The sequence below is a fragment of the Aythya ferina genome (genome assembly GCF_964211825.1).
Source record: "Aythya ferina genome assembly, chromosome: Z".
NCBI classification, from domain to species: Eukaryota; Metazoa; Chordata; class Aves; order Anseriformes; family Anatidae; genus Aythya; species Aythya ferina.
In genome coordinates, this window is record NC_140299.1 from 14,926,373 (window position 1) to 14,951,829 (window position 25,457).

Consider the following 25,457-nt stretch of genomic DNA (forward strand, 5'->3'; position numbering starts at 1 on the left):
ACTCTAACTGAGACATTCAGAAAATGGAACAGACAACAAAACTTATTTCAGAAAAATGCAATTACATTTGATAAAAAAAATGGCAAGAGCCCAGCCTTGAGTTTGTTTTGAAAACATGGAATTTGGGGCTGATACTGCTACTTTTCAGGCTATGAGCAAGAACAGAATTAAATTTTACTCCCTTGTAATTTAGGATCTATTCTTCTTTCTATTCTTTGTAATTTAGGATCTATTCTTCTAAATGTTTTTATAAATTTGGCTGAAAAGCACCTAGAGTGGTCATAATCCAAGTAAGTATCAGTGGGGTTTAGCAGTTCTGCGTGTTTCAGCAATGATACCAATAATAGTTTTGGTGACTGAACAGGGATTCACCTAATCTTGTGTTTTGTCTATTGCAACTTCAGAGAAAGATGTTAAGGAGCTTAACTTTAAATTACGAATACCAGAACAATCTGATTTCCATGTTGCATTCTAACATTTTATGCTACCTGCAAGATTCTGTCTTCAAAAATATTTGTCATAAACAAGATCATCTTGATATCCTTATAAAAGCAGAACATTTTTTTCAGTCTTTATCAAGTTCTTGGCTTTTTTTCCCATTATTACTCTGTTACTGTGTTCATTTCTAATGCACTTGTATTAGAAATTACCATTAAGTTCTAACAAGGGTCTATATTGTTTTACCTTTTATGATAAGTATTTTTATCTAAATATTTTTTTCCTTACAATGACACCTTCAGTATTTATTTAAATCCTGAAAATAACTTCAATCATTAACTCAGCTTCCATGTACCCCTGATATTTTTCTTCATAAAATGTATCTCAACAGTTGAAACACTGGACTCAATTCCTTAATAATTTCTAATTTCTAATCAGAAGATGGCCTTAAATAGCTCCTTATTTAAAACATAATTCAGCAACAGAGAAATAACATAGCATAACATAACAGTATCAATTAGTTGAGCCAGGTAGCAAATGTTTCAAGTCAGTGAACAATTGCTGGACTGCACCATGATATTAAATTAAAAGCCCATTTGATGTCAGTGCTTTATTTCCTTTGGCTATTCAGAATTTAATTGGACTAGCTAATGGACACAGAGAAAGGTGCTTTCTACATATCTATACATATATATATTTACACACTTATATACATGCGTACAGAAAGATAGAGAGACTTAACAAAATAAGTCTAAGCTTGTCAGCTATGGGTCTACATTCTGTATCATTAGAATGAATGAGAATTCATAAGGTGTCATATAAGAATATATAAGGCCTACTTCAGTCTGTCAGAATGTAATATATAGGTTTACTCTTATATAGAAAGAGAGAAGGGATGTGAGTACAACTTCCTATTAAGACAACAGAAATCAGATCACAGACAGATGCAGTAAACCATAACAAGTTTGTATTTTTGCATTTTGTGGCTGCTTCTGAGGTGAAATGCCCCAAAAGAGCAGGAAGCAATATGAAGCTCAGATGGAGAAATACAGGGGAGCCATAGCAGGTGATAACATGTGGAAAAGGAACTTTCCTCCAGACAGAGCAGTCCCAGACCTGCTGCTCCTTTGTGTGCCTCCCCATCCCTGCTTTCACTTCATAACCTGAGACCTACACTCCACCCCCAGCGAACGGAAAGCAGCCTTCCAGCATTCTTGATCCCTCAGCAAGCTCCTTCCCCCAGCCCTGGCTACAGCTCCCTCCCCAAACATACAATTGAAAAACATTTTCTAGAAGAACATGAAAAGGAACAGGGAAAAAAATATCCATATTCATGTAAAAGCTCCACTAAACAACCTCACTTCTGAAAAGGAAAATTGTACTCTTTACTGACTGGCCTGGAAAAGAGCTCCCTTCAGCAGCTACTAAAATGAACAAAAGCATAAGCTCTCTAACTAGAATATTAAATATCTCTATTGATCAAAGCCAACCTTCATTTCAAAGACTAAACCAAGCCAAATATGTTAATATTTATAAGTAAATAAACCAGGAGTCTGTTCAAATGCCAAATCAAAAGACAAATTCTAAATTAACAATGAAGAATCATTTTCGATATATTAAATTGACTTAAAAGATTTTACCTGCATTAATCAGGTCTGGATCTACTTCACTTTCAAGTGGATAAGGACCCTGACAATAACACAGACATATGTCAGCTTTATATTACAATATCTCTGAGATACAATTCATGACTGCTTTACTATTTCTAATGCTTATTGCAGAAAACAGATCATCACAAACATCCATTTTTTTCCTCTTCAGCACAACACTATGCATGATGATACAAGACAAAATTTACATCAACTAATGTATCAAGAGTGATGGATATACTGTTTAGAGGCTGTTAGAATCATTAAATAACCAGACTGTTTTTTTTTTTTGCTGTTGTGCGTTTTTTTTTTTCCTAACCAAACTGACAGACATTTTTCAGAAAGAGGTATTCAAGTGTAATATGGTAAAGCTTTACCACAGCAAAAATAGTATTCCCTTTTAAGTTTTATCACCATGCAATATTGCTTGAATATGATTTCTAGTAAAACTGTAATCAGGATGGGGACAGCAGCAGGGAATAAAACCTAGCAGCACAGCAAAGTAAGTATTGCAGATAAGGGACTATGATACATCCTTACCAAACCCAGGACTCCGTTTTCACTCTGTAAGTGAACAGTTATGTCTGGACTGATGAAGTTACTGGCCAACAGTGGGATTCCAATACCCAGATTAGCTGAAAAAAATCGGTCAAGGTGCAAAAAGGAATATATTTACTGTAAACTAGTAAATTAAACAAAGTTATTATTGGACTACCATTAGAACTGTTGTTTTCATAAACATTTCAATTTTTAGCAGGATGCCTCACATTTGTGCTGAATTATTTTGTCATTTGGACTAATTGCATTGAGTCAACGTACTAAATAAAAACAAACAAAAAAGCAGTCCAACGAAGCTCCATTGATAATGCAGGTAAATTTTAAAAGAAATTCTTACGAAACTTTCAACTGCCAACAAGCTCTGCAGATATGCCTGAATAAATACTCCAGGTATCCTATGCTTTAACATCCCATCTATTTCAACAGAGTGTTATTAAAATGCAAGAATTCCAGACTCTTGGAAAGACAAATAAAGAGCATGTTAATTAACTTTCATGAAACAAAAACAGCTGCAGCTACTAGTCTATCAAGTCATCATTTTAACCTATAGCACAGGTGGAGGATACCATACATGCCATCCTCAAACTCTAAAGCAGCCCGTCTGATGATCCTCTCCCTCACATTGTCTCCTTGTTTTTGTTTGGCTTTTGAGTCTTCAGGTTTTCTGATTGATAAGCGCTGCAAAACAAACAAAAAATAACCATAAGCAAAAATTAACATCCAGATTCTTGCTTCTCAAAACACAAAAGCCTGATCTGTGATTGCATTGAGATACTTCATCTAAGAATAATGTTATTTATCTATCTCTTACAAGAAAGATGTTTTGTCTATCTATTCAATCTTACCCAAGCCAACAGAGTCATCAGACAGCCCCAATGATATCTTTAGAGCATAATGTTATTTCTTTGTCTACATTGCCAAGTACCTTGTTCTTATTGTCAAGATATGTGATACATAGATGCAACTAGTTAAGAAGAATAAGAGTGAAAGAAGGCACCAAGTATTAGTGCAGCTACTAGCAAATTTGACATTCATTGCCCCAGAGATACCTAAATAGATTTTTTTTTTTTTTTTAATGTCAGCCTAAAATTCACATACTGCTCTCTTTCTGCATTCATTTAATTCAGTGGTGCTATTCTGGATTTACATGCATGAAACAGACAATTGCCAGTCATGTAAAGATAATGGGAGTTAGGCAAGTACATTTTCAGAAATAAGTCAATACAATCTTGCATAAAATGTGTCTGAAGTCTTTTTCCTGAAGTTTCCTGGCCTTAAATTGATGCTTCCAAAATCACATATGTTTGAAAAATGCCCAGCATTCAAGATTTTTGTATGATCCTTTCTGTAGGTATTTCTTTACAGAAATTCTGTTCTTCATGCATGTCCCCCATGGGTATAAGACTGATCTGGACAAAATCACATCCTGCACCCACTGTGTCCTCACATTCACTCCTCACTAGGACATAATTGACAAATCTGGCAAAACTATCATCTGTTCTTTTTCATCACCACAAGATAATTTTTGCATCATTTTTTTTTCCTCTGTATTGGAGGTCAGTCTCCTCTTCGGCAGTCAGGAACAGTATTAGTCCTCTTGAGGTTCCTGATGACTTTATTTTATGCTTTGGCTATTTTTCCTAGGATCACTTCCCTTATATGTTATGGAAAAATTAGGATCAATCACCAAGGATTTTCCTCCACCAAACAGAAAGTCAGGTAGAAAGTATGACACAAACACTGTCCCTAACAGAGGGAACAAGCCTGAGCTCAGTTAGGCAGGAACCACTACCAGCAAGAATTACGATAGGCTTGCTGCTCTTTTTATTCCTTTTCTTCCCTCTTAGCACTTATACTCAATGTTTTCATATGGACAAACACTTCCTAATCTCTCATCCCTAATCTTCTATGGATAATCTCTTATGGATGAGTACATAAATCTGCCATTTTCTTCCCCTACGTATTAAAGAGCACTGCTAGAGTTACATAGAAGCACAAAAAAAGCACAAATAAAATTAATCTCTGTTACAACTTTGTTGCATAGTTTACAGTAGCATTTTTCTTTCTCTTGTTTTCTTTTTTTTTCTTAAGCATATAGGAAAGAGGGCAGTTGACTAGGTGTCCACCCCCCCTTACACAGACAAGTCAAAGAAAATCAAGTAGCTTATGTACTTTGTTTAAAGGTCTCTCCTTGGAAGAGAATCACCATTTTATCCAATGCCAAACTGTAATCAGAACAGAAGTTTATTAAATACAAAATTGGTTTCTCCCCTGCAAGTTTAAAGCTTTTAAACTCTACAATAGGGTGTCAATTCAAAAGGATGAAATAGAGCAGTCTAACGCAACACACCTGAGGAAAAATATGAGAGGTTTGATACTTCTCTTTCCAGTCAAATACTCAACAACAGGGAAAATGTTTTTGCAGAATGAGCAGATGCAACAACAACCAAGAGCATGTTTTAATGTTAACCTAAACAAGCTTACTTAGAGAAAAGGCCTTTTATGACTTCATAGGACTTTTTGACTTCAGTTTAATAGTAAAAGTTTAGTTATTACAATTCCTTTTTGCACTTTTTTTTTTTTTTTGGTCAAATGTTTCTTTGTTGTTGTTGTGTCATGTAGTTCACCCTCCACCAGCTCTTCTAATAAGATTTTGAATCATTCCCATCTCCAGGCTATGGATACACTGGAGAAACATATAATTTTTAATTGGACTTTAAGAGCATTGTCACATCACCAAGATGAATGGAGAGACATAGCCTGAGTGAGGCAAAGCCCAAAGAACAATTACATAATGGTCATTTTCTTGGAATTTTTCAGTGTTTGAATAATATTCCTGCAATTTGTAATAACTATTGATATATTTTATTCAGAAATGCCAATGCCTAGAAAAGTTCCCATTTAGTGAAAAGGAAAGTTCTGTGACCTCTGCAATGTAATGTAATTCACTGTGAGGCATGGAAGGGGCTGAGAATGGCCCTACCATATCAAAAGCTTCCCAATAGGAAAAAAAAAAAGAAAAAAAAAAAAAAAAAGCACCTTATTGTCAAGTCCTGGTGTTCCCCTTTTGTCTACAGACGGAGAAATGGGGGAAAGAAGGAGAATGAAGAAAGATTTTCTATCAACGATTTTTCAACTGCAATAAAGTCATCAAGTACCACAGGCACTTGTTCTAGCTTATTTAGGGATTGAACCTAAGAGGCTGATGCATGAGACAAAAAAATCAATTCTCAGACTCTCATCTACCTACTAAGCACCTACCTAAGCTCCAGTACATAGGTTTGACAGGTTTTCACTGCTACCACTTAGTGGCTACAGTAAGAGTGCTGTAAATTCTAAAATGCAACCCAAGATAAGATATATCATGGCCAAGAAGCTGAGCTACTTACTTCAATTCTCTTCTCAAACTTCTCTCCTTGTATCAGGCGATCAACATAGATTTTGGGAACATGAATGTCTTCTGGGGCAAATGCTCCTATATCAACAATTTCTTCTACCTACAAAGAGAAAAAGAAAATATTTACAAACAATATTAAATGAGAGAGTTCATTAGCTGTTAAATTACAGTTAAATATACAGCAGATCAAATCACTGAAGAAAACCAAGAAATGGGACAAAACAGATATTCCATTTAAAACAGGCTATTTTTACTGCTTATCTTTCCTTTTCTTTCATATGCAGCAAAAAGCACACTTCCTTCAAAGGATATTTCTATATACATATTTGAAGTAGTTGATTTTTTAACCACCCTAGTTGTACAACTGTGCTTTTCTTGGAAAATCTCAGGTGCATAAAGTACATCTCATTCTGTCACAAAGCTCAAAAGACAAACACTGCGATGGGACTCTACCTTCATCAAACCACAGAGAAAATTTATGATGTTGAAGCAACGGATCTAAGATAGCATCTGAAATAATCTACTTGAAAGGAAATTAAATAGCTTCCAAACTGTCTTCTGTTGCCATCAGAAGCTAATTAAGCTTTCAGGAATATCTGAAAGAAGTCTAAGAATTCCAAAACAAGACCCCGCGTGTGACATATCAGTAGGGTTACATCTTTTGGCAGCCATCACCAGAGAAGCAACATTAAAGAACTTAAAATTCAATTTAACATCCTACTGTTACTGCACAATGTGATCAATAATAAAATCTATAGCGCATCTGATAGACAACTACCTCCCTACTGTGCCAAGCAGTGTGGCTATAAACAAACAAAAACAAATCCACCATAAAAGCAGCAGAGGGAGAAGAAATATTAACAGACTGAAGATCACAGGATCTGAAAAAGATGATCCCTAAAAAAAAAAAAAAAAAGCCATGGATGGGGTAAAAAAGCAGGAGGAGACAAGATGTGAATGATGTGAATGCTGTAAGGCAAAGGTTGCAAGGAGGAGGTTTTAACAGCCAGTGACACAAAACACAGGGCTCACAGATATCAGAATCACACATCCAGAAAGTGCAAGGCTACCTGAATTTTTACAAAAGGAGGAGAGATGATGAAATCAGTATTTTAAAAACTCAGTCCACTGTATTCAGGAAAAAAAATGGTGCAATTGCATCCATGTCCTCTCTAAATTGTCTCACTAAATTGAAGGTTATTACTTTATACATTTATTTTAAAGTTAATAAGGACACCAAGTCAAACACAGGGCAAGATGAAAAATCCTACAGCTGAAGATGTTCTCTAAGAGCTGGGACTACTACCATAACATGCTCAAAGGGAGGAAAATCAGGAGACTGACTTTGAAATGAAGCTATATATAAGCAGATGATCTGCTATCAGCAGAACTCCCAAATTCACCTTGCCTAATTATGTTTGTCTTCATTTATCAGGTTGAAAATTAGGTCTGGGGTATACTAATTGCTACTGATTTGAACTTCATCATAAAAAGAACTACTTTTATTTGCTTCAGTAGCTGAGGTTATAAAATCAAAATCTTTGCTAGCACAGTTCAACCAAATTCAACAGAACTATGCTGTCAGAAAACTTGACACACTGCATCCCTCCCCCTGTAGAATACACAGAATAAATAATTTATCCAACAATACCAGATTTTGTTATTAGTCACCCCATTCCCTTAATTGGTTAGCATTTTATCTCTTTGGAAACAGCCATCAGCAAGATAGCCTTTCCTCACAAGAACCATCAACATAATTATTTATTTTCTCAGTACATTATCCTAAATGAGTGTAACACTGACAAAATGTATTTTGCCCTAAGGATTTTAAATGAGCCTAAGGATCCCTGCAGACTGGAACACCTTTGTGATCACAGACAGCCCTCTACCATTCTTACTGGTGTCCTGTAATTTCCATGTACTACCATTATGTCAAATGAGCGTCGAGTATAATTAAAATTAAGTATGTTTGAAATATGCATATAACAATAAAATGGAATTTTGAAAAGGGATTGTAATTTTGCCTGTAATACAAGAACACAAATTTGCAAGAATACAAATCATCCACTTCTGCAAGTAAAATTAATCAGCACATTTCTTTGGAAAAGTAAGAACTCTCATTGAGAAAGTACAAATGTGATCTGATTACTCCAACTCTCCTTCCAAACTGTGCTCACAGAGAAACTAGATGATGCTCCAGCTGAAACGCTGGAGGTTGCTGGCAGCCCACCTCTATCAGTGTTGCCAGCGCTGCTACCACAGATGAAGACAGGCCAACAAAACTGAAACGGGAAGTCTGATGGCTATGGGAAACAGCAACATAACTTTCTACTAAGCACTACTGTGACCAATGCAAGACATAACCTAATAAGCATCTTTCTAGATAAGAATGATAATCAAAAAATAAACATCTCTACAGCTGGGCATATTCAGTTCCCTCTCATACTGCATATTATTTTGTAAGTCTTTCCTGTAACACATCCATAGTCTAATTCTCAACCACCAGCAGACACCTAGGAGAAAACTTATATTAAAAATTAAAAGGATGTGTATGAATTGTATAAGACATATCTTTTTTCCCTGTTTTACTCTCAATTTTATTTGTCTTTCTGCTCCGTCTTTCCTCTATTTGCCTCAGGCTTTATTTTGTCACAGAGAAGAACCCGTGTAAACATCTGAAATCCATATATGACATCCTGCCCAAGAGACACACAAAAAAAAGTCTGACAAAGCCTAAATAGGGAACTAATCAGGGCAGACCACCTTTTGTACTTTTTTGAATTAGTGAATCAGACACTTTGGTACTGTTGATATTGTCTTGATCACATGTTCATTTTCAATTTTAACCTCAAAGTGATAGTAAGTTCACACATCTTTGCTCACACATCTTTTACAGGTGAAGCTGAAGAGTGACCATATGGGCTGAGTTCTCTCTTCTGGGAAGGTTCTGATTCATGACTCAAACATCCTTTCATTGGTTCAAGAGTTTCACAATATCAGTTTCCTTCCTTGGTGTAAATATCCTTGCAAATCTTGCTGATTGCTGACAATGGGAGCAGAATGAATAATTTCAAACATTTCTGAATACTGGTTTATCTGCAAGTACAAGCAGAACACAAAAGCTGTTCTCTGCTATGATTCACAAGAGCCTTCTGCCATTCTTTTTGGTATCTGCACTCATAGAATCAATGGTCACTTGTTTCAAAATATCACTTCCTTCTGCAATTTTCATCCACTTTCTCTTTTAAAGAAGTTTTAATTTTGCTTATGGAAATTCAGCTAATATTCTGAACTTTTAACTCAGAATTTCTAAAGGCTTCTAGAGAGAGAAAGGGAACCTTCAAGGTTATGAACTTCCAGTAAGATAACAAACACCAGTTCTAGAACAAAAATTGGAAAGGAAGTTATAATGACACATTTTTTCATGTCAAAACAACTTGAAACTTAAAAAATGGTTACTTTGAGAACTCACTTTTTAACCTGTTCGTGTTGTCTAATTAGGTATTTTATGATATGTGAAATGTTCTTAGCTATATCTGTTTTAAAACTCAGTTTTAATAATACTAAGCCTCACAGCCTCACATGTAAACATAATTCTTTATTATGACCAAAAACCTTATTATGATCAACAACAAGATAGGGGGAGACAATGTGGAGGGCTGGGGGCAGGTGATTAACAAAATCTATGCACTTATTTTTAAAATGACTTTATTAAATTCCTCTAACACTGTCTTCACTATCCCAGTACCTTTCAGTTCATCAAACTAAAATAATAAAAACACCCAGCAGAACATAACTAGCAAAAACATGACAACAAACAGAAGAAATAAAACAAATTTACCCCTTAGATGCTAGAGACAAGCTTATTAGAATGCTTCTTCAGTGCACTGCTCGAAGAGTCAGGATGTAGTTCCAAAATTCATTGTAACACTTATAAACTCATACAAAGTTTAAAGAAAGAGCTATGAGAAAAAGATGTGTCTGTTTGTCTACTCCAGAGAAGACTGAAGGTAGTCAGGAACTGTGATAAACCATTCCCCATAGCTAATACAAACAAGAAAAAAGTCAGTCTTAATTGATTTTAATTATTTAGACTGAGTATAACAAAAACCTTTGATATTGTAAAACAATGGAATATATACTCTGAAAATTGTCATTGGTAATTAAGAACAAACTATTCAGACTTACTGGGCTAGAGGGAAGAGCAAAGTAGGTTATTATTTACTCAGTTCTGCCTGAATGCAGGGAGATGAAATAGATGTTCTGAATTCTGTTCTGTCCTTTTCTGGTTTTGAGATCAGCCACACCATGAAATTTCAATTCCTGTTAAGTTTCCATTGTAATGAAATAACCATCAGTCTATTTCCATCCTGAAGAAGAGACTTTTACAACAATTTTAAAAGTGAACAACTACTCAGTAGTCTGATAAAGGTATGTCTTGGTCATAACCAGCCAGGTTGTGTTCATGTCAGACTTGGAATAAATTTCTTCATAAGCGTATCAAGACACGGGAACAGTAAAAATCTGTAAAGTGCAGATTTATTAGAGAACCTTTAGGCTAATGAGGCTGATCTGCGTCACACTGAAGGTCCAGTTAGTCCAGTAAGCCTCCATCTTGGCAAACAACAGAAGCTTAAAAGACAGCATGATACTCCTGGCTATCTCCTGCCAGTTTCTAGCACCTACAGTTTAGGAACCTCTTCAGTCAGAGGCTGCACATAGACCACCTTGCTTCATAGCTTCTGATGGACCACAAACTCATCTAATAGTTTCCTCAACACCCAAATGATATCATATCATTGCATTTCTCAGATTTAAATAGCATGAAAAATATTTGTGATAATATTCTTGTGATTTCACCGGGTAATTCCTTTTCTTGCAATACAGGAATAGGAGGCAGTTGGTTTTGATTCATCTATTCTGTGCCAATGAATATTCTATGTATCTGAAGTATTTTCTGGTTTCTAGCAGACTTGTCCTCTGTGAGCACAGAAGAAAAACAGTGAGAGACGTTGCCAGTATTTTATATCTGAACATTATGGAAGCAAAACTGACATGAATCTTTTACATTTTCCATCATGCGGCTATAGATTCTTATAATTTAGGAGCCCCTGCTAGATTATACTCCTTTCACCTTTGTTTTCTCTGTTCTGTATCTCTTCAATTACCTTCACTTTTAGTTGCCTATGGCTTAATCTCTTTTCTCACATTTCTCTGTATCTGCTGCCTCCATTCCCTGCAACAGCCACTTTCCATTCCATGTACTTCACCTCTTCCTCCACGCTGTACTAGTGACAGCAAAGAAGTATATAGGCTGCATTAAATTACCTGCTCTTGGTACTCATGCATAGCTGTTCTGGCATAACACCTTGAAAGAAAAGAGGAAGCATACTTGATTATTTACAAAAACTGTCTATCTGTAAAGTTGTGTGCTTGTATGTATGAATGAAAAAAAAATATGAATAAATTAGCTGCTGGCCTCCAAAAAAGCTCTATCGCACACATAGAATTATACTTCAGAAATTTAGAAATTGTTCAACTTTTAGCACTACCAGGAACACAATATTCTTAAGTTTTAAGGAGAGAGAAGATACTGAAATTTCTCAAAGGAAAAGTAGTAAGACCATAACATTCTTAAACAATGCACTTTGCCTTTATTTTTTTTTTCATACATATATAACTGGGCAGTTTTATCCAAAATAATCACTTTAGGCATACTCACTAAAATGCTCTAGAAGTGCTTTTATAAAGAGTAGCAACTTCAGCAATAGATGCCTGTAATCAATACTGCCTGTAAATAAGTACTGTAAAAATGACTCTGTATGTACGAACTAAAACTTGCAGGTTTTTTTCCTCATGATGTTTGCAAAGTAGGTAACAAAGAAAAAAAAACAGCGTCTGCCAGATATTACTGGTTACTGAAATACTCCCTTAAATTGATGGAAATACTTGTTTGATTGGTTGTTTGCCCCGGTACCTAAAGGAGGCCTACAGGAAAGCTGGGGAGGGACTCTTTGTTAGGGAGTATAGCGATAGGACTGTGATAGGGGAATGGCTTTAAACTGAAAAAGAACAGGTTTAGATCAGGTATTAGGAAGAAATAGTTTACTATGAGAGAGCTGATGCACTGACACAGGTTGCCCAGAGAAACTGTTGATGTCCCATTCCTGGAAATGCTCAGGGCCAGACTGGATGGGGCTTTAAGCAACCTGGTCTGGTGGGAGGTGTCCCTGACCATAGCAGGGGGTTGGAACTGGACAGTCTTTAAGGTCCCTTCCAACCCAAACTGTTCTGTGATTCTATGATTATTTGCACAAGTTTGTCTATATAATTCTGTATGCATCAACAAGAAAAAGTGATAAATGACAGCAATTTTCTTGCCATCTTAAATTCATTCATTTGAATTTTGGCCTTATTTTTCAACTGTAAAATTCATTACCTGAAATAAAAGTATGAGGGATTGCTTTAACACCAAGCCAGAAGTCCCACCTTCCTGCAGTAAGCACACCTCAGCAGGCTTCCTAAAACCTTAAAATCTGTTTGTTTTGATATAAACATATTTTGATAGTTTGAAGTCATCAATAAACTCACACTAATAGTGATTGGATTTTGCAATTTGTGCTTTCTTGATGAAGCGAGTGATTTCATAGTTCTCAATACTTAATTATATCACACTGAACTGAATAACAGTAGTGACAACAGAAACTGGAACTTAATTATATTTTCACCTTTTAATTATAAAGCACCCAATTTGTATTCAGTATCTAAGTTCTTGACAATAAATGGAACATAACCATTCCCATTGAATTGATATAAAATTGCTTTCTCAGCTCTGGAAAAGTTAATTTTGGAAAATAAATTTTTAGATTACATTACATAGTTTTCAAACAATTAAAATAATGGGAGAAGAGCTTGGGGGGGGGTAATTTTATTTATTTATTTTTAAATCCAGCAGACATTGAACAAATTATTCACTTGTTAAGGGCTTGTTAATGGCAAAAGAACCTGTTTAGCCTGTACCAGGTACATCTGCTGGAATAAGGTTACTGACCACATCCCAAATCTTTCCATTCCTGAACAGTGTAGCTGCTAACATAATAACTCTACTGGAATTATATCATTTAACATTTTTTAAAATGAAATTTACTTTGCTTTAAATACATTATTCCTGTATTTCACTGCTTATTTTCATAGATTCAGAACTATTGGACTGATAAGAAGGTAAAAATAAGTAACAGGCTTTTTTATTATTATTATTAAAATTGTTCATACATTATCAAGAAGAATTGAAACCTAAAGAAGTTATCTTTAATCTCAACAAAAGATTATATTTTCTTATTCATATCAGAGAAATGACAAATGAAAAGAGACTGAAAGAGATCTTATCTCCCACGCATTCAAAGAAAATTTAACTTAAAGGTCAGGAGACAAATTTAGGCTTTACTGTCAAAAATGAATGAAGAGGAATTTAAGTACTGAAGGAAGAGGAGGAAAACTTAAAAAAAAAAAACAAAAAAAAAAAAACACAACCAAATACAAAACAAATTTATTTGCAGCATCCAGGAAGGAATTCTTTATAATTCCCAGCTTATGCATGTCTCTCTAAATACCTTTGAAGCTCGAATACATCTAAATAAGAATCAGCCCAGAGCATGCTAAGCATGATATATACATACAGGATGGTAATCAGGGTGAAACAATGCAGTAGCAGCTATTTTATAACAGATTGTTTTGGTGGTTCTCTCTGGTAAGAAAAAGAAACCTTGAGCTATTTCAATACAAAAGACAAAAAAACACATCATCCTGAAATGCCACTTTACGTACACGTATTTATTACTTATCCTTATTTCAGAAGTTCATTATAGACAGTGGTAGTTCAGAAAGATTTTTGAAAAATACATAGTACCACTGCTTTTTTCCTCCTCAATGAGGGATCGGTGTGATATATTTGACCTCCAAGACCATAGCAGAGATCCAAAAAAAAGAAAACCAATCCAAAATATTAAAGACCAACTCTTCTGCAGTTTTAAGGAAGAAAGTAGCCAGAGTGTTTTTCAAGGAAAATACTGAAAGAAAGAAAACAACTGAAGATAGTATGTGATGAGGTTTAGACAGTTTCCACAGATTCATCAGAAACCACAGGAATTTGAGTATCAAGTGATTTTAAGTTATAACTCTTAAGAAAAATAAAACTTCTCTTACACTTAATTACTACCCTTCCTGAATGCTGCCTGGGAAGGAGAACACTAAACATGTATATGAATAATGAACAGGAATAAGTGCTTCACAGAATCAAAAAATATTATTTGAGGCCGAAACTGACATAGACATATTAAATCAATCTTTCACTTCAGAAGTAATAAATACATGTAGTTTTGTTTTATCTTACTCTAATGAGAAAATTCTGATTCTGATTTCCTTCCCTCTAACATGTGTACAGAATTGCCTTTAGCACGTCTGATATTGTAACTTATAAGAAGTAGTACCTCTGATCTCCTGATCTCAGCAGGGTTTCCATTCTGTCTCTGTATTTATTGATCAGGGAGAATAACCAGCGAAGCAGATCAAGGCAATACTGATTGCCATAAAATTCCTAGTAGAACTCCTATACAACTCTTGCAAACTGGTTTACCTTTTGCTTTTGTAATCCTCCTCTCCTGAGCGACCTCAGAGTAGAAATACATTCATCATAGATATCTTTGCTGTCTCTAATTAAAACTATTTATTCAAATAAAAATGTAGGACTCTCAGAAAACTATGCATTCATTTAGCCATTTTTGTTCTTGTGATGGAAAGTCTAAATGTTGCCTTGAAGGGGTGGTTGAGTGGCTAACTTCATATAATTCATCTGGTTCTTCCGTTTCCTGTAAACTTCCTGGCAGATGTCTAACTCTAACATTTGGTTAGCACATATTCAACCCTGATGGAATCTGATGTCATTCATCACAAACAGCAGATCATTTCTACTTTTATCATGGCTCAATTTACTTCCTTAAATCTGGAGTTTCTTTAAATCCCAGATTAGATCTAATTTTGAATGAATGAAGCACCTTGCATCTACCATCACTTTTCTGTAAAATGTAATTCCTGTAGAGACAAACACATGTAAAAACTGCTTTACTCATTGTATGAATGACAGTAGAAACTGAATGCCTGCATAGCCAGCTCAGGGAAATCAAGAGATGGCCCACTTCAGGGCAGGGATAGTCTTCTAGTTGCTGGTGGCAAAGACAAATACAAAGCACATAACCCATCCCACATGCTTTACAGGAGGTGACCAAACATTGCAACTGTCCAAGCTAGAAAGCATGTTTCTCAGCTGGCCTCATCTCAAGATTCTACAAAAGCTATGAGACTCTTTGGAAGACACAAACATGAAATAAATAAATAAATAAATAGCAAATAACAGCAAACCTTCAGAGCAAAGCAAAGCAACTAGAAAAAGGTGACTAAAACTTTTCTAATCCACTTAGGAAAATTAAGGTGAACTGTGAGGTATCAGTATACTTTCCATCAGCCTGGACTTCAAATAGCCAAAAAATATTTGCATAAAAATGCAAATGTCTAATTTGAAGGTCTAATTTGAATGTCTAAATTTTATTTGTGGGAACAAAATTAGTATCTGAAAATATTTTTTTATTAAAAAGTTGTTTACTTAAAAACTATTAGATGTGCTTGTCCATTCAGTTGCAGCTCTTGATGCTTAGTGAAGTTCAGCACTTTGAATCTTAAATGTGGAACTCCAAATTTGAAGTTGCCAATTAGAATCTATGTTAAAGTAATACTGCTTTCAAAATTCAGAATATATATGTATATACTCATATATATCTATGCATAATTAAGTCAGAGGCAGCACCTACAACTTTATCATCAGAACCAGGAGGGCAGTAGTGGTCCTTAGCATACTGGCTTACACAACCCATTTGCTACGTATCACATAAGGGGGGAGGTCAAATGTCCCTATTTTTTTTCAGTTATTTTTTTAAAAAAAAAAGAAATACCAAACATGACTTAGAAATAGTTTATCTGTCACTTTCTCTGGCTTAATCACAAGTGGCAAAGAACATCTAATTCAAAGGACTGAATTTCCACACAGTGGACTTCATGAGTGCAAGTTTTTTATACAGCAATTTAACATAGTTTGGGAAAAAATGCAAGAGTAGTCTACTTTCAAATGAACACCAAGAAATTTAGCCTGTTTGTGAAATGGTAATTAAGAACTACTTCATGGCCTGCATTCATTACTTTACTATCTGTTACAGCTTGCTGGAACAGCAATAAATACTCACACCTGAAAAGAAAAATCGGTATGCTATGAAGTCAAGACAGTCTTGGTATCTCGATCCTTTACTTCTCTTTAAATCATCATTTTCATATTCACTTAATAATACTATTTTAAAGCATTTTCAGGGAAGGATGCTGCAAGAGAAGATAAAATCTGAGCTACAGATTCAAGTGATGACTCCAAAATTCTCATCCCAGTATGAGTTACAAGGATGCAGCTTTTCTAATCTCAATATTTTGGCCACCTAATGAAATGCTGTTTCATGCCAGTAGGTATTACTCACACTGTGAACTAAGTTTTTGTATTATTAGTTTGAACTTCAAATCTTCATTACTTTGTATACTAGAAATCTCCATCAGAATTGACAAAAAGTTATTAATAGCATAGGAAACAAATTTTAACTTTAAGACTTAAATAGAAATATGCATGCACATATAGTCTTTGAATCATCCCTAAGACTCTCTCCACAGCATCTTTTCAGTGATACAATTATGTAAAAAGTGATTTAAAATGTAAATACAGAAATCATACATTGATTAATGTATCTTAAGCACAAAGCAGAGCATAAGAACTACCATTAACTGATTGTATATATTAATACATACAATGAAAAGTTTAGTCTATAATATTTTAAAATCCTATTCAGGTTCTCTTAACAGAACATGAGTATGGTAAAATAAATGTACATGTACTTCAAAATGCACAGTTTTAAGGCACAGCATAGTGGATTTTCTAAAAATTGTTACAAGAAAACCAACCAAACAAACCACCTTGAACTTTGCTTTAGGAGTCAACGGAGCTTTTCACAGCACAATAACTTCCTGGCAATCTGCAGCATCTACTGATCAACCACAGACTTGCATTAGACTGTTCTTTTTGAATGTCATATTTGTTCTTAACATATATGACAAGGATAAAAGGATTTTTTCATTAAATATTAAATTCAACACATCTACATTGAACTTCTGAAACTGAATGTGGAGAATGCTCATGATATTCATTCCAGAAAGTATCAATTTTAAAAGAAAAAAAAAAAAAAAAGATAGAGAGACGGATAAAAGAATAACAAATTCAACTCTTTCAGCACCATATTACATGTAGGTAAAAGTGACTGAACAAGAGTCTGAACACTTTGATCTGCTCTGAATTTCAACAACGTAGCATTTACTACTCCAGCAATAAAGTGTCAGATCTGAACCCAAATAATTTAAAGTTATAGATTAAAAAAAATAAATAAAATCACCAGTAGGAAAACCCCACAGCTAAATTAACTCTTAAAGAAGTTTCCTTCCCTGAAAATCAGAAGCACACAAAAAGAACTACATCTTGAAATCTCTTCTAGCCCAGTCTATTCTAATGCTTCTCAGAACATTTCAATATGGTCTGCCCAACAGCTGTAAAAATATTTTGCTGTCCTGCTCTCTCTCAATTAATGCATGTACAGACAAAATGAAATAATCAAAGAATCAAATCAATAAAAACAACAAAAGAACATTAAAATCTGGCAGTGGCCTTCCTTTTGGCAAACTAAAATTACTGTGGAAGTAAATGGTGTGCAACAGCTTCTATGAGTTACTTTTCAAAAAAAGTAGTTTCCAGTCCTTCTCAAACTTGTTCTTCAACTTTCTGTATATGGCACCACAACAGTGAAACTGCTTTTTAACATTACTGAAGGACAAGGCAGAAAAAACTTTAAGCCCTTCAGCTTTCATGGTACTTGTGGTGGTTTCCCACTGATGGCCAACTAAACTCCAACACCACATGGTTGTCTCATTCCCCTTCCTCAAGTGTAGAAGGAAGAGAAAATAATGGAAAATGGCTCAAGGGTTGAGATAAGGACAGGTAGAAAACTCACCAAGTACTGTCACAGGCAGAACAAACACAGCATAGGAAGATTAGTATAGTCTATTGCCTATTACTAACAAGCTAGAGCAGTAAGAACTAAAAGCAAACTAAAATCACTTTCCCTCCCATCCACCCTTTTCCACCCCATCCCACTGAGTGGCACAGGGGAACAGGGGCTGTGGTCAGTCCCTGACGCTTTGTCTCCGTCGCTCCTTCAGGTCCCTCTCTGCCCCTGCTCCCTGTGGGGTCCCTCCCACGGGATGCCGTCCTTCCTGAACTGAGCCTGAGGGGGCTGCCCACAGGCAGCAGCTCTTCGAGACCTGCTCCCACACGGCTCCATACCACAGGGTCCATCCCCCAGGAGCAAACTGCTTCAGCAAGGGGCCCCAAGGGTGGGTGGCAGCTCCCCCCAGACCCCCTGCTCCTGCGTGGGCTCCTCTCCATGGGCTGCAGCTCTGGCCTGGGGCCTGCTCCTGCGGGGGCTCTCCATGGGCTGCAGCCTCCTCCAGGCCACATCCACCTGCTCCACCAGGGCTCCTCCACAGGCTGCAGCGTGGAGATCTGCTCCATGTGGGACCCATGGGCTGCAGGGGACAGCCTGCTCCACCAGGGGCCTCCCCACAGGTCGCAGGGGATCCCTGCTGCGTGCCTGGAGCACCTCCTGCTGCACTGGCCCTGGTCTCTGCAGGGCTGGTTCTCACTCCTCTCTCCCAGCTGCTGCTGTGCAGCAGTTTGTTTTTGGTTTTTTTTTTCCCCTTTCTTCAGTCCAGTCTCTCAGAGGCCCAACCAGTGTCACTCATCAGCTCAGCTCTGGGCAGCAGCAGGTCCCTTTTGGAGCTGACTCTGATCGAACATGGGGCAGCTGCTGGCTCACAGAGGCCACCCCTGCAGTCCACTGCTGGGGTCTATCAAATCCTTGCCAAATAAACCCAGTCCAATACTTTGCATTGAGAATTTTACTGTCTTCATCAGAAAGTGAAATACAAACATCCCTAGTCTTCTAGCCCACTATGTATGTACTCCTAAAGATTTCTTGGCATTTCAAAGTCTTCTTTATTTTGTACTGTACCGGAGCTTTCTGAGTTTGCTTCTACACGCATAATCCTTTTTGCTTGGTTGTATTCTTGCAATGCTCAGCCTCAGTTATCTGACCTTGTTTTCACTTTCTGTCATTTTTCTTTTCTGCATTTGAGATAGTGATGATTGTGATCAAGGTGATACTCTACTGCTCTCCCAAAGCTTTCTCCATCCTAGAAAAGTTTCTTTTCAAGCCCTTAACTGTCCTTCTTTAATTTCATTTCTTTTTAAATAGATGTCTCAGAAGCTTTCACTTACCAAATCTATGAGCTCACAAAGTCTGTCTTCCTAAAAGCCATTCCTGATATTTTGCCATTTTCCATTCTGTGCTTTCTAAGGATCTCGAGCCTGCATTTCATAGTTACTATCCCACTCAAATCTTTTTTTATTCACTCAAATTTTTCATCTCAGTTACCTTTGAGAAAGGATACTGCAATGTCTGTAGTCTATACCTGGGTTCATATTTATCTAAATCCAGATCTAGAAATATCCCTGATATGGGATTTAACCCAAACCTAGGGACATAAATCCAGTCATGCAGTCAAAGTCGCTGACTAACACTTAGATGCTTTAGATACAAAGACTTCCATACATAAGTGTATATATTATGGAAACTAACATTCTACTGTAATTTGTGCCAAAAGCTGCTGATATCATAGGACTAAGCAGTTCAGTACCCACCCTGTGCCAAACGAAATGTTCCTATCCTGCAGTCGCCTCCAATGCTTTCTGCAGTTGTCCACTGAGCACATACACGGTCATCCCTGAGTACCTAGATAATGCTATCAAAAATGGCTATCAAATGCAAATTGGTGTTGCAGCACTTGCTCAGAAGGAGGGGGTACACCTTGGTTCTGTGTCTTCCTGGACCTCAAACCCTAAACTGGACCTCAAACCCTAAACTGAAGTCTTCCAGAAAGACATCTTAATGCATAGGCAGTGCCCATCCCAAACTGAGAATTGCTTCCTGTACCAAGGTTTGGTTTTGAGTTCCATGGCTGTGGCATCCAGGCAAATAAAAACTTTTTTTTTTTTTTAAAAAAAAGACTATTTTTCCACCTTAAACAACACTTGTAGGTATTTTGCAACAAATTGTCACTGTGTAAAAACCCTGAAGAATTCCTCAGAATGGAGCTATGCATCTGAGGAAAGTTTTGCTAGTGTTAAAACATTTGGTAGAGTAGACATTAAAAAAAAAAAAGTTATTTTTTCAGTTTCCTCAATAAAACACAATGCCATGATTTAGCACAGATAACAGGGTACAAATGGCTTATTTCAGTCTGCTTCTGTCCCTCAGTGTAGCACAGTTCATTGTACCTGAGATAATGACGCTCACTGACGTGGCTGTGTTGTTACCAGGCAACCAGAGATAAAATGCAGGGTTTAATGATTTTTATTTAATGTATTTTTATGAGAAAGTACACTCTCTTTTTTTCCTCCTATGATATTATTTGAGGTGGAAATGCTGTTTACACAGGGAGATATATTTAGCCATCCTCTTGCAGTCTGAACAAGAAAATTATTCAAACTCGATATTCAAACAGCCAGTCAATAAATATTTCTGAACACATTGACTATTACCATTCTCAAACACTTATATTGTGGCAGTGGCTGAGATCTAAAACCACTTTGCCAGGGACAACCATTCAGGAGGTCTTACAGCAGAGAATAACAGTGGCAGCGAACAGACAGCAGCTTAGTGGTGTTGAGGCTGTTACAGATGTCCATGCACTTGTGCAGGGCACAGACAATTTAGCCTCTGCCTAAATCACCCTTCACCTCTCAGTACTGTCATGATGCCTGACCCTGGCAAAATCATCACCAGAGCTGTCCCTCCTGGTGGGGCTCTGCTCTCAAGAGCTTCTGCAGGAAGATGCACATCTTAGAGGGCAGCCTAACACCGCAGCCCTTGCCCTAGCAGTACGGGCCACACATGCAGGTGGTAACACTGTAACTTCAAGATGCTACATGTTCCATTTACTATCACACATTTCAATTAATCTCTTGGGAAGCCTGACAGCAGTACCAGATGATGAACTCAGCAGACAAGTTCCTCATGTAACAGAGAATATCTGGAAAAGGTTACTGCAGATGTAAGACCACACAAGCCCTCATGTTTCTCCAGGTGACAAGCCCTTCCTCTGCACCTTTACAAGACTCCATGACTGGTCTGTAAATTGTGACTCCTTTACAGCCAGTAAAATCCTTTTAGACTGGTTGATTCCCCAACTGTCCTACCCTTGTTGTAGGAATGCCTTCCTCATAGGAGCAAGAAAGTGTTCATAGATCCAAAAAACAACTGAAGGGCACTGGAGGCCTCAGGTCCAAACAAAGCTACAGCTCTAACTGCATGATGGATTTCTGTGAGTTTTGCAGGATGAAGTGACAAATAGATGCAACAAATAAAGAACCATTCTGGAACTCAGCACTGTAGAAGAAATAAAAAACAATCAAACTCCTGTGTCATCTTTGTTTTCATGTACAGATAAGGACAAACTAACTAAAGTTTCTGCTACTGGATTATTTAACATTTTTCTCTGTAACAATTGCATATCAAAAAAACAGAAATCACACAATTCAGTTAAAACTTCTTTTTGACCCTTAGTATTGGTCATCTGTAACTGAAAGTAGAAAATCCACTAGCCAGCACAGTTGGATCTCTCCAGATAGTTATCTATGCTTCACCAATCATCCTTGCTATCAAGCATCTTATCAGGTTCTACTTCCTCTCACTTCGAAAGACAAAGAAATATATGTAACAGTTCAAAATACTTGTGTGGTTCAGTAAACACCTCTTGCATTTCATTAGTTTACAACCAATATATTTCCAATCCCAGAAAGGCTACTACTTTTTCCTCCTCCTTCACAAGCCACTCTATGCACAGACACTCTATGCCTTTTTTAAGCAAACAAATTTTAAGCAAGCAATAGCTATCAGTTTGTGGATTTGTGAGTGTTGGTTTTTGCATGTGTGTGGCTCTGCTCCTACTCTTCTTATCCACAAATGCTGCCAAGTTTTCTCACCTATGAACTCCTACAAAAATTAAGTCTCTCCATACTTTAACAAAGACAGTGTAAAATGCCAAACTGACTCAAAACAGAGTATATATTAAATGTTAATGTATTAACGTTTAATACATTAAAGAACAATGTGTTTTGAACTGTATATGCATGTCAGGCATGCATGTGGAGATTCACAGCTCCACAGCATATCTTATGACAGGGTAAATAACCGATCCAACCAATTCCCAGTGTACTTCCTAGTTTCACCAAGTTCACAGATACCTTGAAATTGAATTTCCAGTATTTTTTATTTCCCTTGGTATGGATCTCACTGGATCCAGTTTCATTCCATATTTTTATCAATGAACAGAAACTAAAATAAATCTGCGGAAAGACTGGTGCAGTAAGAAATCATATGAATGAAGCAGCAGTACCAGAGTGAGTAAAACGAGTGTTTTTTACAAAATGAGTGGTAAAATTTAAAAATTTTACCAGACCAGGTAAATTGAGTGTTTTCAAACTTAACATATTTCTAACACAAAGTTAGACAACTAAGGACAAGGAATAGCTACCATACTTCCAGAATGCATGCTGGAAATCATTGATTACACCTTTCCTGAAGTATGCCAGAAAAGGATTGACAAGGTGTACACAACTAACTCTAAAGGAAACCTCTGTAAGGGGTCTAAAGGAAACCCCTGATCATCAAGAAATATGGGTGTGCAAAAAATGACTGCAGCAGGACTGGACAAAAGGGTAACTCTACTTTTGCAGGTGACAGTAGTGGTATCAGCATTATAATGTGAAGACACTCGTGTTGGTAACATCTGTAAATTTTCAGAAAAACAACAGAGGCAGAAGGAGATGGAGATAAAATGTATAGGAGAGCTGAAAATGTTTTACTGTTAGAATCATTAAGACCTCAATCTGCTTATCATATCAGCAGCACTGAGAAGTCACTCCGTGGGAAGGAAATGTCAGCTACAGAAAGGTTTCTAATCTAGCAAAAGAGAGCAAAAGCATTGGAAAGAACCTAAAGCCAGACTAATTACAGTACGAAGACATATTTATACCGGTGAGGATGATTTGCCACAGGAACAGGCACAAAAACAAGGATGGGTTTTCTACTTCTTGCTTCATTCAAAACAAGGCAGGATAAATTTTCTGATGAAACCTACCTTCCAAAATTCAAGTTACACTGATTCAACATACTTACTGAACTTATTACAAACTGAATTCAATAGCCTAGTATCTGTGCTTGTAACCTAATGATTTAGCAAATTAAGTTCTGTTTCTAAAAAAGATTGCTTCTAAAAAAATGGGTAAAGCTAGATGTATAAAAGAAAGCAGAGAAAAAAAAATAGTAACTCACCAGAGTATCTACCAGAAATAGCAAATCCCTTTGCCTCTGTATTTACAGCATCAAATTTTAATGAATGCCATAAAAAATAGTTTCTAGCTTAAAAACTAGAAACATGGGGCAGGGGTGTGTGGAGGGTGTGCTAGTTACCTGCCTCAGCTTGGTACTTCTAGACAAGCAGATGTTGCCAGCAGAAGTCTGGTTACATAACAAGTACAAGGCTAAAAATTCAAACTCAGAATACGAGTGCCAAACAGAAATTATAATCCTGCAAATCCCAAATCACTGCATGACTCTGAAGACAAGTCTGACCTGTAGCTAGTGGTGACAGCAAGGAGCAGGGATGGCTTCAAATCTGTACTCGTAAGACTGTCTGCTTAAATTAAGTTAAATGGTCTGTGAGTGAAAAAAGAACAGAGCTTTAGGGAAAGATACCAGAACTCAGAAATCCCTGCTGCCAAGGAAGTATCCGGATTACTAGACTACCTCTTTTTTTTTCTTTTTCTTTTTTTTTTTCCCCTTTTTTTTTTTCTTTCTCACTGTAAGTGGGATTGAGAATTTTACCCTTCAGCTTTGAGCAACAAAACTAAGGAGCCTGATGAAACTCTTTGCAGTCGCCTCAGTTACTTAGCAATTTGCTCTAGGCAGCTGCACGGCTGGCAATCTTCAGTACCAAAGATGTACTAGATGGTATACTGAGATAGGTCTTTTCTGTTCCCTGGGTTTGAACTCTTAAATCCTAACACAGCATCCTGAATTCTACTTTGGAAGAAATACTTAAAAGTTAACCCAAGGCATTGCATTTGGCTTGAAATATCTATTTGTCCTAAATCTCTGCTTTTCACCCATTAATTAATTGATAAAAAGCTAGAGTTGTAAAGTAACATTAATGTGCTATCTTGCAAAAAGCAGTTTTAAAATGGTATAGAAATTGCAACAAGACTCAAGGTGGACAAAGTTAAAGACAGATATTCCAAAGATTAAGTGGAATTATAGCAAGAAGGATGTCACATAATTGTTGCTCCTTGACAAGAAAATTCTACCCTATCAAATGTGGATAGAAGAGCAGAGAAAGAGAATGAGATGGAATGTAGGTGGAAGGCTTTGATCTACTCAAATTCTCTAAGCACCAGACAGTGAACAAAGTATGAAGGGTGAGCGAATAGAATGAAGGGGAATGATGAAGGATTCTTTACTTCATTTTTAAATGGAAAAATATTTTAAGCCTTTCTTGAAAACCAATTGTGAAAATTCATGTACTACTGCCGAACGGTCACTAAAAGTCATTTAACAAATTCTATGGTATATTTTGTTATAGCTCTGTACAACAGAAAGAAATAACTTCCCAAATGCATTATGTAGAGATGCTTATATAACATTTTCCAGATATGCTTTTACAAAAACAAACAAACAAAAGCACATGAACCCAGAAGAGACCAAGGCTCTTCTGTTTTGAATTTACTGAAAATGGTCTAGAAGAATTTCTTTTGATCTTACTCAAATCATATTTAGCTTTTTTTTTAGGCATATAAAAAAACAAAACAAAACAAAACAAAAAAACAACAACAACAACAACAACTACCAGTTGTTGTGAGAAAAAACCAACAGTCAGTTGAGAAAAAGGCACTGAGAAAAAGCCAACAGTCTATCTTTCAGATATTACTATACCCTAACAACTCTCCAGTCACCAATATATTTCCAGTACAGGCTCCTCCATGTTTTCAAACATTATGGTTTCAGACTACAAGGCAAAAAGACAAAAAGATTGGAAGAAGCTTCTAGATTACCTAGCCCATCCTCTTTCTCAAGGCATAATCAAATGCTCATATCTAATTCCTGCATGTT

At 36.5% G+C, this 25,457-nt stretch overlaps 1 protein-coding gene across 1 annotated transcript in view; it reads right to left on the minus strand.

Moving 5' to 3' along the window:
• The window catches only part of OXCT1 (3-oxoacid CoA-transferase 1), an 86,551-nt gene that overhangs the window by 33,909 nt on the left and 27,185 nt on the right, over nucleotides 1-25,457 (minus strand). Inside the window, exons 8-11 of the mRNA XM_084503408.1 lie at nucleotides 6,035-6,138; nucleotides 3,212-3,323; nucleotides 2,628-2,722; nucleotides 2,079-2,127 (exon numbers count right to left, since the gene is read on the minus strand). Of these exons, the coding sequence (XP_084359534.1) occupies nucleotides 2,079-2,127; nucleotides 2,628-2,722; nucleotides 3,212-3,323; nucleotides 6,035-6,138 (360 nt within the window). The remainder of the gene's footprint in view (nucleotides 1-2,078; nucleotides 2,128-2,627; nucleotides 2,723-3,211; nucleotides 3,324-6,034; nucleotides 6,139-25,457) is intronic.